This window comes from Amblyomma maculatum, chromosome 4 (assembly GCF_055883805.1).
Source record: "Amblyomma maculatum isolate TAMU_Amacu chromosome 4, ASM5588380v1, whole genome shotgun sequence".
NCBI classification, from domain to species: Eukaryota; Metazoa; Arthropoda; class Arachnida; order Ixodida; family Ixodidae; genus Amblyomma; species Amblyomma maculatum.
In genome coordinates, this window is record NC_139347.1 from 52,281,849 (window position 1) to 52,297,988 (window position 16,140).

A 16,140-nucleotide genomic window follows, 5' to 3' on the forward strand; every position below is an offset into this window, starting at 1 on the left:
CTTCCATCGCTTCGGATGGTCGAGTTATTGTTGCCGAGGGCCACAGCTCGTGCACGTGGCTTAAATAACGCAGACTTGCGCTAGGAAGCGTATATGAAAAGCGACAAGATTGCAACGGTTGTTGCACGTCGAGAACAACATCTTCCTTACACGTGACATTCCCAAATGCCTAACGCCTACACTTGCAACAAAGTAGTGCGTGAATGTTCTCACCGTCCTGGTCTCAGCGTTTACGTCACCACCATGTTTGAGCAGGATGCGCATGATGTCGCGGTCTTCGGTGGCGTAGTGCTTCTGCTTCTCGGTGATGGTGGCAGCGTAGTGCAGCGAGTTCTCCCCTTCCTGCAAACGTCACCAATGAGGCCAGTCTCGCTGCCAACGTCAGCAATAAACCTCTAAAAATAGTAAATAAACGCGCACAGAAATCGAGTTGCATCGTCGAATGTGTGGCCGCTCACTTACCAGATTTTTCTGATTGGCCAGCTTCTTCTTCTCTTCAGGATCCGTGTTCTTTTTCTCCCAGTCTTCGAGGAGGGCTTGCACCACAGGGAAGTGGCAGTTCTTGACCGCCACGTGCAGGGGACTCTCGCCATTCTGCAGGGCGAGCGAGAGAGAAATGAATGAATGAAAACACGAATTGGCAAGTTGTACTACCGAACACTAAATGAAGCAGTAAACAGTGTGCCACAAAGAGCTCAATCGTTTTGTTTCGTGTCGTTTCGTTTGAAGTTTCAGTTTAGAACGCTTCCAGATGTTACAAAAACAAGCAGAGCATGTGGTGGGAAGAAGAGAACCAGATGAAAGCGGAGAGTCGAGGAAAGGGCATATGCGTTTATACTTGCGAGAGCATGTATGATTGTTTGTAACGCCTAGTTGCCCAGCGATGCTGTTAAGCCCCCAGTATAGGGGAGCTGGGGGAATGGTAACAAGTAAACGGGAGACACGGAATGCTGTGAGGCTTTACCTGACATGACGGCTGTGTGACTGCGGCGGTCGGTTGCTGAGCACGCAAGTTTTTGCGTGAGTTCTACAGCGCTCGATGGGCCAGCTTGCGTCGGAACGCGATTTTGGGTCATTCCGTCGTCATAGCACATGCATTTGCTAATAGTTCACACATTCAAATAGCGCACTCCCTACGCATAATCATTTTCTTGCAGGGCTGGAAAGGGGACTTTCTAATTAAAAAAGATATACCAATGAAACCGCACCCCTACAGTTACTAGCTTTATTTAGAAGTATTGGCTAAACATATGTCAACGGACGTATAGTTAGCACCGCCGTTTCCGCAAAGGAGCAAAATTTCATGACGAATAGTGTTCTTCATGTTTAAAACGGATTGCATGTGTGTGATGAATTGGCAGCTACAAATGAAATTCGCCTGGACGAATGTTCTGGTACGAGGAAACAACGAAGTCGATTCGGCAAATAAAGAGGCACGGGAACATTAGAAAAAAAAAAAAAACTAAGATTAAAATACATTGCAGAGCTTTCTACCAGGCTTTGTTAATGTGAAATTCCTTAGGGAAACTTAGCGCCAATTTGAAGGAAGCTCAGACACAAAGCACAGACACCTGAGAAGAATTTTCTGGGCGAAGGCGAGCTGCAACGGCCGTCAATGTGTTGCTTTTACTGTGATTTTCAAATCGCTCACCTGTCCCCTAATATTCATGTATCGAAGTGAAACCGATATCTCTGCGGCTCATGTACTTTACAACTTGTGCAATCAGACTTGCTTATACTCGGGAGTGCTGGTAACAAAACGAAGACTTTTGATAGGTATTTTTCAACATGGCGGACGAACAGATCACATAACGAGCAATTTAATGCTTTCCTACCTTAACAAAGAAGCGCAGTATAGCGTACGTGGCTCAGGGAATATTCACCTTGTTGAGCAGGTCGGATATGCTGTTATCTTCCAGGAGCAGCTTGGTGGTCCTCAAATGCCCTTCTCTGGCTGCGAAATGCAGAGGTATCTCACCATTCTGAAGAAGAAAAAAAAAAAAGAGAGAGAGAACAAAGAAGAACTTAAGGAAAAAAAAGAACACATCTCGCAAGCATAACGTTTACTGAAGAGTATGGTAAGCTGATGCAGTGCATTCAGAAATAGGATGGACAGTTGGGCGAGTTGGTACATATGCATTGTGGGTGGTACAGCGCGAAGACACGAAGCTATTTTTTTGAGCTTCGTGTCTTCGCGCTGTACCACCCACTATGCATTCAGGAACAGGAGATGCGAAAGAGAAATGATGCCAGGCAGGAACTGGACAGCCGAGGCGTTGTTTGAAAACGAAGAATCTCGACAGGGCGCCGAGTTCTAGGCCACTCTCCCCTAAAAAACGGAGCGTTTATATAGGTTAGAAAAGACCAACGACGAAACTGTCATTGCGCCGACCGATTTCGCGAGTAAACTGAGGGCTGGACACTTCTTTTCTCTCTCACGTATTCTAGAGACTGCGCGCGCTTGACCACCGTCATTCACTTCAGTATGATGAGAACCCGTCCGAGTTTGAACTGACTGGCAGAAAATATTTTATATCTAGTTTTCGCAGCGATTAGCGTGCTTTTCGCTGCTGGACACGCGTCAACGTAGTCATAAATAACCGGAGAATCTTTTCTTACTGGGAACAATGTTCGCACAAAAACGTCCTCAGTGTCCTTTCAAAACAGATATACGGCAATAAAATTCCAATAGTAGATAATTGCTCAATGATAATCGAAGCGAAGAGAGCTAAATTACAAATTGTTTACAGTCTTCCTCAGAAGAGACTCAAGAGAGCCTCATGCAGCATACCGAATACTTGAACCTCCATGCTACAACAGGCGGAAAACGCATCGGGGCTTGTACACAGCTAAATGGAATGAAGTTTATTAAGCCTGTGCTTTCCATGTAGCTGCATAATTATATCTTTTGCCGGTTAGAAGGAAATGAATGAAAATTTAAAAAGGAAACAAGGTCATGCCGTGTAGTTGTGCTAAAGCAATACAAAGCCAGCAAAGCTTAAACTCGTTTGTCAGTAATTGTCGAAAACAGGCTTGCAAAATTACCGCCGAAACTTCTAACAATATCCACAATATCCACGTATGCAGCTAGCTTGTTTTATAATGTATGTTGGCGTTAGCAAGCAATTGACATCAATGACCACGTCCCCGCGTGCGAGGGGGTCAGAAAAGAACTAGTTTTGAAATGCAGTTTTTATCAAGACGAGCCTTGGTTACCAAGCCCCCCCTTTACTTCCGGCTTGTCAGTCGTTAAGGGCGAGCGAAGCGGGCTACTCACCGCGTCCTTCTCGTTCACGTCGGCTCCGCTCTTGATGAGCAGCTCGGCGCAGTCGTCGGCGTTTTTCACGCGGGCAGCGATATGCAGTGGCGTCTCGTTGTTCTGCAACAAAGCGCGCGAGGAGGCGCTAACACACTTGAGCGAAGCTACAACAGAATTTTAATTTTGGCCCACCAAAGTAACATAGGAAAAAAAATGTTACTATTGACGGGGACATTACAGAGTGCTTCGAATAAACTAACGGCGAAAAATCGCACACTTGGATGGATTGCATCAGGAATCAGGGAGGGCCGCGATGGAAAGCGACGGAATTTGCATCCATGCCCTGCCTTCCTAGGCTCATCTGGTACTATCTCACTTAGCGATTGCAAAGAACAGAGACTCGTTGAGCAGGCGCATTAAGCAAAAAAAAAAAAAAAAAAAAAAAGAAAACCCTTTCCTTTGAAGGTACGTGCAGTGTAAAAGTACTTCAAGGAATTAAATCAAAGGGAATACAATAGACGTGGGTGTTGCATGTAGTGTGGCTGCGGTTTGTTACAGTAGCAGAGTGCCCGCCTGCGAAAGGAATATGAACGCAGAATGATGTAACTGAATGTGATAGGCAGACCAGATTATGCGGTTTTCTGGGAATATGGCGGCTGCGGTATATACCGCAGGACAGAAGTAATCGGATATTGATGGGGAAGGATCTTGTCCTTCAGATAACGTGATCCGGTTGATGACGACAACAACCCGAGGACAATATGTCCTCTTATACCGGCGTCTTCAAGCCAAGCAGGAAGCGGTGCTACTCACAGGTCCTGCCTTGAACTGCACTTGGGCTCCGTGTCCCAGCAGCGCCTCGACGACCAGCGCCTGACCTGCGGACACGGCCACGTGCAGGGCCGTGTGGCCATCCTGCGCAGCATACGTCACTCGTTTCATCGCTGAACCATATCAGAATCGACGTTACAGGTTTTACTGTGCCGTTTTAGCACTGATATCACGTTTGAGCGACATTATTCAAAACCCCATTACTTATCTGGGCCTCTGCACTAATTTCCAAGCAAATCTCGCCAAAAGGTTAGCTGGCGGCACATGCTACACAATAATTGTTTCTCCGCGAGTTTAAGCGGGGTGTGGCCATTCGGGTCGCTACTCTGTATTTTCTGATAATAAAGTTTCACCATCACTACTCCCGTACCATTTACAAAAGATTAACTCAGCGCTGAAGCCCAGGGATACAGGCAATGCTTATACCACGGCACATCTAGTCTTGGAGCGATGTCATATTTCAGAACTATTGAATTGTTGCGTTGTAAAAACCATTAATTCGGTTATTTAGAAAATATGCTACAACTCAAATTTCGTATAAGAATTTCTGTGCATGGCAAAGATTGACAAAAATTGCCTTAAAAATACATTCAATGCTAATTAATTTGCTCGAACAAGTAGGGGCGACCAAGAACCGCACACATCAAAGGGCCCTAATCGTTTTAGCCGCATAGTGTATGGATATATGGTGAGAAACCTTTGCGATCGGGCACTCAACTTACATTCGTTTTGACGTCCACGTGCTCTCCCTTTTGCAGAAGGGTCCGCACAATGTCTACGTAGCCCTTCTGTGCCGCTGTGTGGATGCATTTGGCACCGGCCTGCACAAAGAGGGATTTGAGTGCTCTCACCGTCCTGCTGAGTTAAAAACGCCGGAGCTGAAAAATAGTATTTCATGAAACTGGCCAGATTCCAACCTTGTTTGACATGTGCAAGGGGACGCCTTTCTTCATGAAGACCATCGCTGTCTCTGGCCTTCCAGCTTCAGCCGCAATGTGCATCAAGGTGCTCCCATCCTGGTAAGAAATGTAATGCAACAGTTTTAACAAGGATTGTCTTGCGGCCGGTTAGCACCAGTGGTCACGTTACAAACGACATTTATGCTCCACATCCAAATGCAGCCGGATGTGCTGATACATCATTGCCGGCTTGCGTACCACGTGGAACGTTCGAATGAACATGTTATACGTTGACACTGGTAAACGTAGCACGAAAGCGAATTTCACATTTTGTTCCTTGAAACCTCGCATAGCAGTATCGGTTCACTCTATCAGTACAAGCCGAGGATGGTAAATGGCGTTTGCCGAGCTTGCCGTGCTTGTCTTTCTGAGTACAGTGTAACGCCGCTCTGGAATAAAATTCCGAATTAGCTTCAATGATACGTTTAATGTTCGCGCCGATGGTGTCCGCGTCTATTTATGGTTATCGGCGAGTATGGACAAGCTGGTGTATCATCATGCCAATTTTTGTCTATGAAAATCTTGATGCGGAACATACACGCATGAAAAAAAAAGGACAAAAAATTGTTGGCTACCTGGCTGCTTCCTATGGTACCGTACTAGTGTAAGCTCAATGAACACTGGTCAGTAGAATTAGCTTAAGAAGTCTAATGGACAGCAGAATCAGAACAGAAGGTGTCAGTTCCGTTCTCCGATCAGTCTAACAGCAGTACAGACATACCTTCTTGGTACATATCGTGTCTGTATCAAGAACTGAGACAGACGTCGGGGTATGAACTGACCTTTGTGCGGTGATGCACGGATGCCTTGTACTTATCGATGAGCAGCTCGACCACGCCCACGTGGCCCAGCTGCGTGGCGATGTGCAGCGGCGTGCGATCCTCGCTGTCGATGAGGTTTGGATTGGCGCCCGCGTGGTGGAACAGCTTGACCGCCTGTTCGTCTCCCTCGCGGGCGGCCACGTGCAACGGCGTCTGGCCTTCGGCGTTCTGGTGGTTGATGGGGCTCTGGCACTCCACCAGGAAGCGCATGATGTCAAGGTCACGGCGCCGTGCCGCCAAGTGCAGCGCCGTGTTGCCCGTGGTCGGGTGCACGTAGCAGACCTGCTCACGCGTCATGGCGCCCAGCAGGTCTCGACACACGCCGTGGTTCCCCGCTTCTACGGCCAGGAAGAGCGGGATGTTGCCGTCCTGCGCAGCCGATGGCACAGTCATATGAGTGAGTGCAGGAGTGGTGGCAGCCGTGGATAATCTGCTAAGGACCCGTGCAAGGAACGGGGAGTGACTTGTGGACTGCATGCAGCAGTAGTCGGGTTGCATACGAAACATCGGCTCTTTGCAAATTTCGCCTAGGAGAGTAATGGTTTGGGAAGCACTGCGGCACTATGGACAGCGTTACTTGCGATGAAATCAATGACTACCGATGTTTCGAGAAATAGAAATATAAGTAAAAAAGAGAGACTACTGTTGGGATGTTGAACATCAAAAGTTTCATCTTGCGCGTTTTTGCACGACTGCCGCGTTACATGTTAGGAGCGCCTTCATTCAAGGAATGGTGGTTATTAAAGATGAATGTCGGATTTTGCGAGAACGAGATAGGCCCATTAAAAAGCAGCGAGACATCAATGAGAAGGATTCCAGAGCCAAGTAGGTTATAAATCGAAACACAGCACAGAGACAAGTGAAAATAATATTGATTGACATGGGATCGAGAATCCTAAAATCATCGAGTGGTTTTGGCAGACGTCGGTTCCAGAATCGCTGCGCCACGCAAGTAATGCTTGCCGGCTTGATAACTTCTAACAATTACCTCCAAAATCTGCTCTCAGTAGTACATTGCGAGAGCGATTCAATTAAGCGAAGAACTTACAAGAATATCAAAGGATTGAAAGTTTATGTAGTTTACGTTAGCATAAAATTCCTCAACGCGAGTTACCGAGGATGCCCGCGCAAGGAGTAATTATTCAATAAAATATTTGCTTTATCCCCATTACAGGCCTTAATTTACAATCATTTCTGCTCACAGAGAACTACAAGGATCCTCATCGCGAGCATACTCAGAATAGCAGCATCGGTGGTGTGATGCACCACGTGGTAGAAGACCTCTGTTCTCTGAGTGTGCACAACAAAGATCACAGTTCTGAGCGAGTTCCTGCCGCATACCTGCACGCACGCTGCGTGCCTGGAGTACACCTGTACTTCTTTTTTCTCTCACCCTATCCGCTTTCACTCTTTCCATACCTTCCCTCCAGGCACGCGGTTCAGGTGTCTGCTTAGATAGTCTTTCATGGCTTCCTCCTCTTGTGGATGCGAAGCGCGTGCAAAAATACAATGCACCGGTGATCGGTGGCGAGAGCGACTGAAAGTGCGCAGCGTCCAAGACGTGCTGTCCCAAAGCCTGAATTCGAGAGCCACCCGTGGTTCTTCTCTTTTCGTTTCGCAGTAAGTGTAGCTCTTTTCGTGCCACATAGACATGTAAAGAGTAACGACAAATTTTTGAAGACTGTCTTGAACTGTTTTGCTCAGCATTTTTCCCAACGATGTTGTTGATTCATACGTGTATACTGTTGGACAATAGCTTACTGGGTACAGGTTCGCGTTAAAAAATTTATTCTCAAGCAGACTCGCTAGCCAGCCAGTAGGTGTTCCAGTGGATGATACCCTCAAGTCACTGCATGCTTGCATATTTTTTTCCCTGTCTTCATTTGGCTGACTCCGCAGAAGTAATTCCTTTTGAGCGAACCGCATGCCGCAGACTTTCTCCATGACTACATAACATCATACCAGTTCCAGCTAAATGTAATAAAGCTTAAAAAAGAAAACGCGAACTATGCGAGTCCTGTGAAACTAACTGAGAGCAGTTGAAAACCGCCTAAAACCTAGTCTGCATTCTTTTTCGTTCGCCAAAGTTAATTCGTTGGTAATAATTAGGTAACCTTTTATTGCCTTGATGAATATAGTGTCAATGCAAAAGGTGGAGACCACCTTAAAGAGGAGGAGAAAATAACTTTTATTGTCCAACAAAAATGCCACTAGTTCGAGGAGGCAGGGGGCGCTGCATTAGATGCTGACCGGGAGGCCCTGTGTCCCGGAGGCCTCTACAGTCAGTCGGACAAGGCGGAGTTGGAGCTCAGAGTCCGAACTATGTAGCAGGGTCTCCCACGATTGTTTAGAATCGATATTTAGCGCCCTTCCAGAAGAATTGGAGCATTCCCAGATTATATGGTGGAGGGACCCTCTCAACCCGCAGTGTGTACACTGGTCTGATCTTACATCCGGGAACATATGGTTCACCAGAAACGGGTGTGGGCACGTTTATGTTTGGAGCCGTCTCCACAAGAGTGCCTCCGTGTTATTTAACGGCGGGACAGGTGGGGGTACCAGCCTACGTGCCATTCTGTAATGTTGAATTATTCTCCATATTTTGTCATGCGTTTGCCGCTCCCTTGTCCGAGGAGGTCCTCACTAGCAGGCGGCGAGGAGGCTCACGAGCTATCTTGAGATTTCCTTAAAAAAACAAAAAAGAACTATATGTGATGTTTGCGTTATGATACCATTAACGCTGCCTTATTTAGAGGCCCCCAGAGAAAGCTATCACGTGACCAGCCATTGGATCACATCTCTATCCCAGTACAATGGCAAAGCCCCAGAGAGGACAGGGCTCCACATAAAAGCGGATTTGGTTCTCGGACGTGTCCCATGATGGCAGTGGCACCGCTGTTTTGTGGAAGCTTTCTATTTATTTATTTTGACAGGTATCGTTTAAGGCCAGGAAAGAAGCTATCACACTAAACAATTTTACATCTTTTTGGGCGCAAAAAGGGTGCTCGAGTGCCCCTGGACTAACACTCCACGTGAAAAACGGCAGTGCAGGGGTATGGTTAACAATTGGGGGCTTTCGGTTCACTACCGTGCGTTGTGTACTGTGGAAGAGGGGCATATAAAAAAAAGCGAAAAATTAAATGCAGTCTGAAAGCAAAAAAAAAAAAAAAACCGCTGCAGCAATGTCCTGAGCATGTAAGGGCTGCTGCGCGCTGCTGCCTCAACAGAACACAGCACCAACTTTATGACGCCAAACAAATGACATTTGCACAACGCAGGATGTTCCATGGTGAAGCAGGGATGATCTAGTAATAGGGTGTTAGCTCGGGGACAGCGTTACACCTTTCAGGGATTAAAATGGTTTTGTGTGAGCGGTAGTCTGGTGCAAACTTTTGTCAGCTGTTTTTGATGATAATCTACAACTTTTGTATTGCCACTTTGTTCTCCAAGGCAATAATTAGTGCCTCAGATAATTAGTTATTACTAATTAATTAACTTTGGCGTACTTTACTGCAACAAGGAGGCGAGTCGCGGCAGCCCTCAGTTGATTTCATTGGGGCTAGAGTACACCGCCTTAACCTTGGTTCCATTAAGCCGGGACAGTCGGTGTGTACATATAATTCCTGTTTTTTTCTTTCAGAGTTCCACTGAATGTCCTAAAAGTGGTTAACTACGTAGATTGGGGAGATGAAAAATACAAATTTTGTAGAGAGGAAACAGAAACAAGAGAAGGACAGAAATAGGATCGAATAAAATTAATCCAGTGTCCCGCATTAATAAAGGTTAAGTCGTTGTAATTATTGCAAACAAAAATAACACATGCTTTTAGAAATGAACAAGGTACAATTCTGTTCCAAATAAAAACGGCTTGAGCTCGATGATTATCTAATACGGAATGATGTGAAAGCGAGAAAATAGACACATAATAAAAGCATTGTCGCCAATGTTTTGTCGCGTTCATCTGTATTTGCACATCGTTTCTTCTTGGTCACACCCAGGCCAAAACAGGGATGCTTTAGGGCATTCCTCACATGTTAATGCGTGAGTATGGAAAGTAGTTGAGCGCATATATCTGTCCATAGTGCCGTCTGACAGTTCATATCGAAGGAAGGAGGAGAGAAGCAAGGAAGAAGAATTAGAACTTGAATAGTAATGAAATCAGTTTGAAGTAGTTTCCCAACTGGCTTGACAAAACACTCGCCTTATAGATGTGCTCCCACTCCCCAAAGAGCGCATAACCTTGCAGTGAGGCGGTTTCTGGTCAAATATTGTGCGCACCTTAATCTCCCATAACTTTACGCAAGTGCGAGTTGCGTTCGAGTTTGAAACCTAGAACATAATCGATGATTACAACTTGCGTCACCAGATCGAATCACGACCGCGGCGGCTGCTTTTCGATGGCAATTAAAGAGGCACATGACGAGGGATGGACTTTCCATTTGGGAGTGAAGAATACTAAGGCAACGTTGTTAAGAGAGTTCTATTGGCCGTGTTGCTTTAAAAACGTGGATCAACTATGTACAAACATGCAACAAGCGTCGAAGAGTCGGAAAGCCTCGTGAAGTCAGGAAATCGCCCGTGAAGTTGGTGCCGCTAATCATGGAACATTCCAAGCGTCTCGTTGTAAATGTAGTAGGGCCCCTTACAGTGTCCAAATCAGGCTACAAGTAAACAATCTAGCAATGATCTGTCCGACCGCCAAGTTCGCAGAGGCTTTTTCGCTGAATGAAATCAATTAAGTGCGTGCAGTAGAAGTGTTGCTATTTGCCTTCGCAAGGACTGGTGTTCCGAAATAGCTCCAAAGTGAACAGGGTAGCGTATTTGCGAGCGCTTTGACTACGGCGTTTCTAGAGCGGTGAAGAATTTGCATCGTTCGAGGTTACGTGTAATACCCACCGAGTAATAATATGGCGGCATGGCATTCTGTGCTAAAAAAGAGTACTCCACGCACTTTGCTACGAGCAAAGGAAGACTGGAAGGCTTGCTTCAGTTCAGTTCAGTCGTTCAGTCGTGTCCGACTCTTCGTGACCCTATGCTTGCCTCTACCCTATTTGCCTTGACATCAGTGCCGCATGAATCTATTGGGTTCACTCCTGCAGAACTAGTTTATGGCAGGTCTCTCCGGCCACTTCTTCGAATATTGCTTGAGGCATGGGAAGGTCGCGGAGAGGATCAGATTGTAGTAAAATACGTGTTACAGCTACTCAACTGTCTGTTATAGTCATGTAAGGAATTAGGAGCAACCAACATGAAGCGTGCCCCCCAAAAAGTCAGATTATACTATTATCGAAACGCTCGAAAGAAAACTTTCACAGTAAAATACAAAGTATTCTTTCTAGGGAGTTCCGGACAGATTAAGTTGCAGATACAGTTGGAAAACCCAGCAGAAGTGGCAGTAAAACTCTCAGATACGATCTAAGTTGTTAAAATGCCGAAGCGGCGCCAGGAGCTCTGGGACTCTAACTTAATGACCCGTATAAAGAACGAGAAGCGGTGGTGACACTTGCACTAAACATACTCGAGAAGATTTAAACTGAGTTTCTATACTCAGAACCAAAACCTGCGAACTTGCTTGGCAAAATTTTAGCACATACTGAACAGAACACACACACACACACACACACACACACACACACACACACACACACACACACACACACACACACACACACACACACACACACACACACACACACACACACACACACACACACACACACACACACACACACACACACACACACACACACACACACACACACACACACACACACACACACACACACACACACACACACACACACACACACACACACACACACACACACACACACACACACACACACACACACACACACACACACACACACACACACACACACACACACACACACACACACACACACACACACACACACACACACACACACACACACACACACACACACACACACACACACACACACACACACACACACACACACACACACACACACACACACACACACACACACACACACACACACACACACACACACACACACACACACACACACACACACACACACACACACACACACACACACACACACACACACACACACACACACACACACACACACACACACACACACACACACACACACACACACACACACACACACACACACACACACACACACACACACACACACACACACACACACACACACACACACACACACACACACACACACACACACACACACACACACACACACACACACACACACACACACACACACACACACACACACACACACACACACACACACACACACACACACACACACACACACACACACACACACACACACACACACACACACACACACACACACACACACACACACACACACACAGCAGAAGCTTGGTGCGACTGTGCGCGAGTTTGAAAGTTCTTTTATCGACACGCCAGGGAAGACAGCTGTCATAGAACACGACGCAGAATTGACATTTAACGACCCGATTCTGTCTAGGCAGTATCGTTTGTCCTTCAAGCAGATAGAGATCATGAAGAACGAGATAAAGCGCATGCTAGAGCTGGGTTTGTATGTCCTAGCCGAAAGTGAATATACATCCCCTATATTCCGCGTGGAAGCGCTGAGCGAAAAGCCTAGAAAGTGTATCGATTATTACCAACTAAATGTAGTTACTCGACACAAACCTACCCATCCCTAACTTAAAGAAGGCAATAGAAATCATTAGTCGTACGTGCGAAGTACATATCAACGCTCGAACTGACCAGAGGTTACTGGAAAGTATACCGACTGAACGCGCAAGCCGGTACGCCGCGTTCATTCCACCTCTGGGAACTTTCCGTCCATTAGTCCTTATAGCATTGGGCTAAAGAATGTACCCTTTTGCTTTTCGCGACTAATGGATTACATTTTGGAAGGTACGCAGGAATATGCGTTGCCATACGTCGACGATACTGTGATCTTTTCTCGCCGCTGGAAGAATAACACCTCCCATCTGCGACAGGTGTTGGCGCATTTAAAGGAGGCAGGGCTGCCCTTGAAATTAGAGAAATACTATTTTAGAAGAGCAGGGGTCAGCTACTTAGGACACAAGGTAGGTAAACGGTACCGGCGTCTGCTAGATCGAAGGCCTCTCCCATATTCCTCCATTAGCCCTGTCCTGTGCTAGCATTTACACGTAGTTGACCCCTACGAATTTTCTTAACCTCATCCCCCCCCCCCCCCCCCCCCCGACTTTCTGCCGCCACCTGCTACGCTTTCATTCCCTTGTTATCCAATTTGTCACTCTTTTCGACCATTGGCTATCCTCTATTTGCACTACATGCCTAGCCCATGCCAATTACTTCTTCATTGCCACTACAATGTCATTATTTCGAGTTATTTCTCTGACTCACACTGTACGCTCCCTCTCTTCATTTTCAGTTCCATAGCTCTCTGTGTTTTCCCCAACTTAAGTAGAACCCTTTTCGATAGCTTCCAAGTTTCAACCCCATAGATGAGTACAGGTACGATGCAACTGGTATATACTTTCTTCTTGAGCGATATCGGTAAGCTGCTAGTCATAATCTGCGAGTACTTGCCAAATGCGCTTCATCCCAATATTACCCTCCTAGTTATTTCACTTTCGGGGTCCGTATTTGCAATTACTACCTGTCCTAAGTAGACATATTTGACTATTACTTCCTGTGCTTCGCTACCTATTGTAAACTGCTGTTTCTTCCCGAGGATGTTGAACATTACCTTAGTCTTCTGCATATTCATTTTAGGCCCACTTTTCTGCTTTTCCTGTCTAGGTCATCAATCATTCTTCAATCCCCTTCGATAAATCGATAATTTATAAGACGCTGATATGGCACGAGTGATACGCTACGGCATCGACCTTTAGCTTCATATGACCGCCACTCTGTTCTATAAGACAGTTCCCAGTATTATCAGCGAGAATCGACAAAGATGAACGTACAAACTGCAAGCCTCATTAGTGTGTAACGGGAACGGGGAATAGATATGATTGCCTGGACCACTTCGCACTTTCCAGCAAGAGCAAAGCGGTAACTCGCGCGTCGTCTGACGTAGTGTGAACCTTGCATATGATAACTCTATCGCTGTTCGCTCCTCCACTTTCCGCTAACAGGTGGGAATGACGTAGGTATCCTCGCACACGGCGTATTGTTAAACTTTCAGGATTAGTCACTCTGTAGGGTCGTCGCCTGTCGCGATTTCGCCCCTAGCCCTCGCCGTTGATCCCTTTGTTCATCCGTTCGTGCGCACAGCTCACGGACTCTGTCATAGCGTGCTAACGCGGGCAGCGTATTAAGCACTGTGCGGTATTTTATAAACTTGGCGTTAGGCGCATGATGACCTTAGTTGTCTACGTTCCATAAAATTCATCTGAATTCAACTGTATTATACGACATTTTCAGCTCTTTATTCGCTCTTATTAACATATTTGCGAATCCTGCCACGCAGTTCTGCACAGGCGAACTCCTGGCCACGAGCAACGAGTGGTCTCATCGCCTACAATGGGATCCTCTTCGTCAGTGGCGGTGCTTTGGTGGCGATTCATCCTTCCACTGTCGCTGCTGGCGGCATTGGCAACCTTGCCTTTGGAGTGCAGCGGATGGAAGGCAGGGTGCAAGCAGCTGTGCGGCGGCTTCGCAGGAACCGAGTGCGTGGAAGAGTGCGAGTGCGTCTTTTACAAGGGCAGCGACTACGGCTACTGCATGCCACCGGGATTCAATGAGACCTTTCTACCCCATCCAGCCTTTATCTGAGCGAAGACCGTTCGCAACATCCTCAAGGGGCTTATCTACCCTCGTCAAAATGTTTCTCCTTTTTAGAAAAGGTTCAGCCGCTTCATGAAATAGCTTTTTATTTGTAGATGTGCCACCGCCGTTCAGCAAGTTGCACTTTTTTATCTTTCTTTCGCTCAGTAACATCCCTTTGTAGCATCTGACCATGAAATGCAATGATGGTTTCACTTTTTACCAGACATCAATCTTACTTACGTCACTGACTGATGCAAATCTCTCATTGAACAAGATATAATTTTATGAACACTAGATATAAAATTTAGACGGCTATTGTGACTGAAGCTTAGCAGCTCGAATCGTTGATTACTGAGAGGAGAATATTCAAGGTTGTTAATGTTCATTGCGCTTTTTTTGGTTGACTTGCTTGAAGCCTTGCTGTGCCGCCATACAATAGTGCCAATTGAGAGGTCATCTTTGTTTGCCTTAATCTACCTGGTGTTGTTGAATCTCGTTATGGACATATTCATGGTCAACTATATTATTCCAGATGTTTAAATATTACTAGGACCGCTCCGCGGTCTCTAAAATGCGAGCTGACGTGCTTCACTTTGGACACTAGGTATCTGTTTTGGCAACCTGGGTCCATATATGAATTTCTTTATGTGCATACTGACACTGTATTTGTTGTCAGTTGTAGCAATAAAAACACGTGGAAACATGTTACAAAATGTGTTAAGTTTATATCTATATTTGTATTCGACGAAGCGATTTCTAAACAGTTTGTGCACTGCAAGTGTGAGGTATGACCCGATTCGGAAAATAGTTGCAGCTCGGAGGGAGTATTCTGCAACGATGTCAGTCGGTCCACTCGGCAGACGCACGGCACACGCTTCTCCCCAGAGTCGTTGCTGCCTAAAAAGACGTCTAGAAGCGTAGAGTTTACTTTGATGTGTAACTATGTTTGCACACCGTCAGCACCCCGACAATCAACTTGTCTATTTCGCCAGCTGATATTTTCAAATCATTATACGCTACTGATGGCTCATCTGTGTTTATCAAGGTCTCAGTCAAGCTACGTATACAAGTGAGTGGGATGACGTAGTTGTACCTACAGAATTAATCAAAAGTTCGCAGACTGCAGGTTCTGCTTTTGCGCAGAACTAGGTGTCCACGACGCCTTCGAATTTACTAGGACGCTCAGGGATGAGGATGAGGCGGGTCCTCATTTGCCAGCGTTTTTCAACTTCGTAAACGCCCGGCTATACGACTCAAAATCGGAACACACGGCGTGGAGACGTACGTTTGACCAATTGCGTACGCCTCGTGGATGAGCTCCTAATGACCTCACATTGGATGCTGTGATGGATAGGAGTGTGGCCATGTGCTTTGCCGGATACCAGCTTTACACTATGGTGGCAAAGCGACGTCATTGTGAACATCGTCTGTATATCGCTCTGCCTGAACGCAGGTAGCACATTCATTTAGATCTTGCCTTCGCCC

At 46.2% G+C, this 16,140-nt stretch overlaps 1 protein-coding gene across 1 annotated transcript in view; it reads right to left on the reverse strand.

Moving 5' to 3' along the window:
- Window positions 1–16,140, reverse strand: part of nompC (no mechanoreceptor potential C) — a 110,914-nt gene that overhangs the window by 21,939 nt on the left and 72,835 nt on the right. The window contains exons 4-11 of the mRNA XM_084601436.1: window positions 5,832–6,239; window positions 5,008–5,106; window positions 4,813–4,911; window positions 4,073–4,174; window positions 3,278–3,379; window positions 1,884–1,982; window positions 463–594; window positions 214–342 (exon numbers count right to left, since the gene is read on the reverse strand). Coding sequence (XP_084457562.1) covers window positions 214–342; window positions 463–594; window positions 1,884–1,982; window positions 3,278–3,379; window positions 4,073–4,174; window positions 4,813–4,911; window positions 5,008–5,106; window positions 5,832–6,239 — 1,170 coding nt within the window. The remainder of the gene's footprint in view (window positions 1–213; window positions 343–462; window positions 595–1,883; window positions 1,983–3,277; window positions 3,380–4,072; window positions 4,175–4,812; window positions 4,912–5,007; window positions 5,107–5,831; window positions 6,240–16,140) is intronic.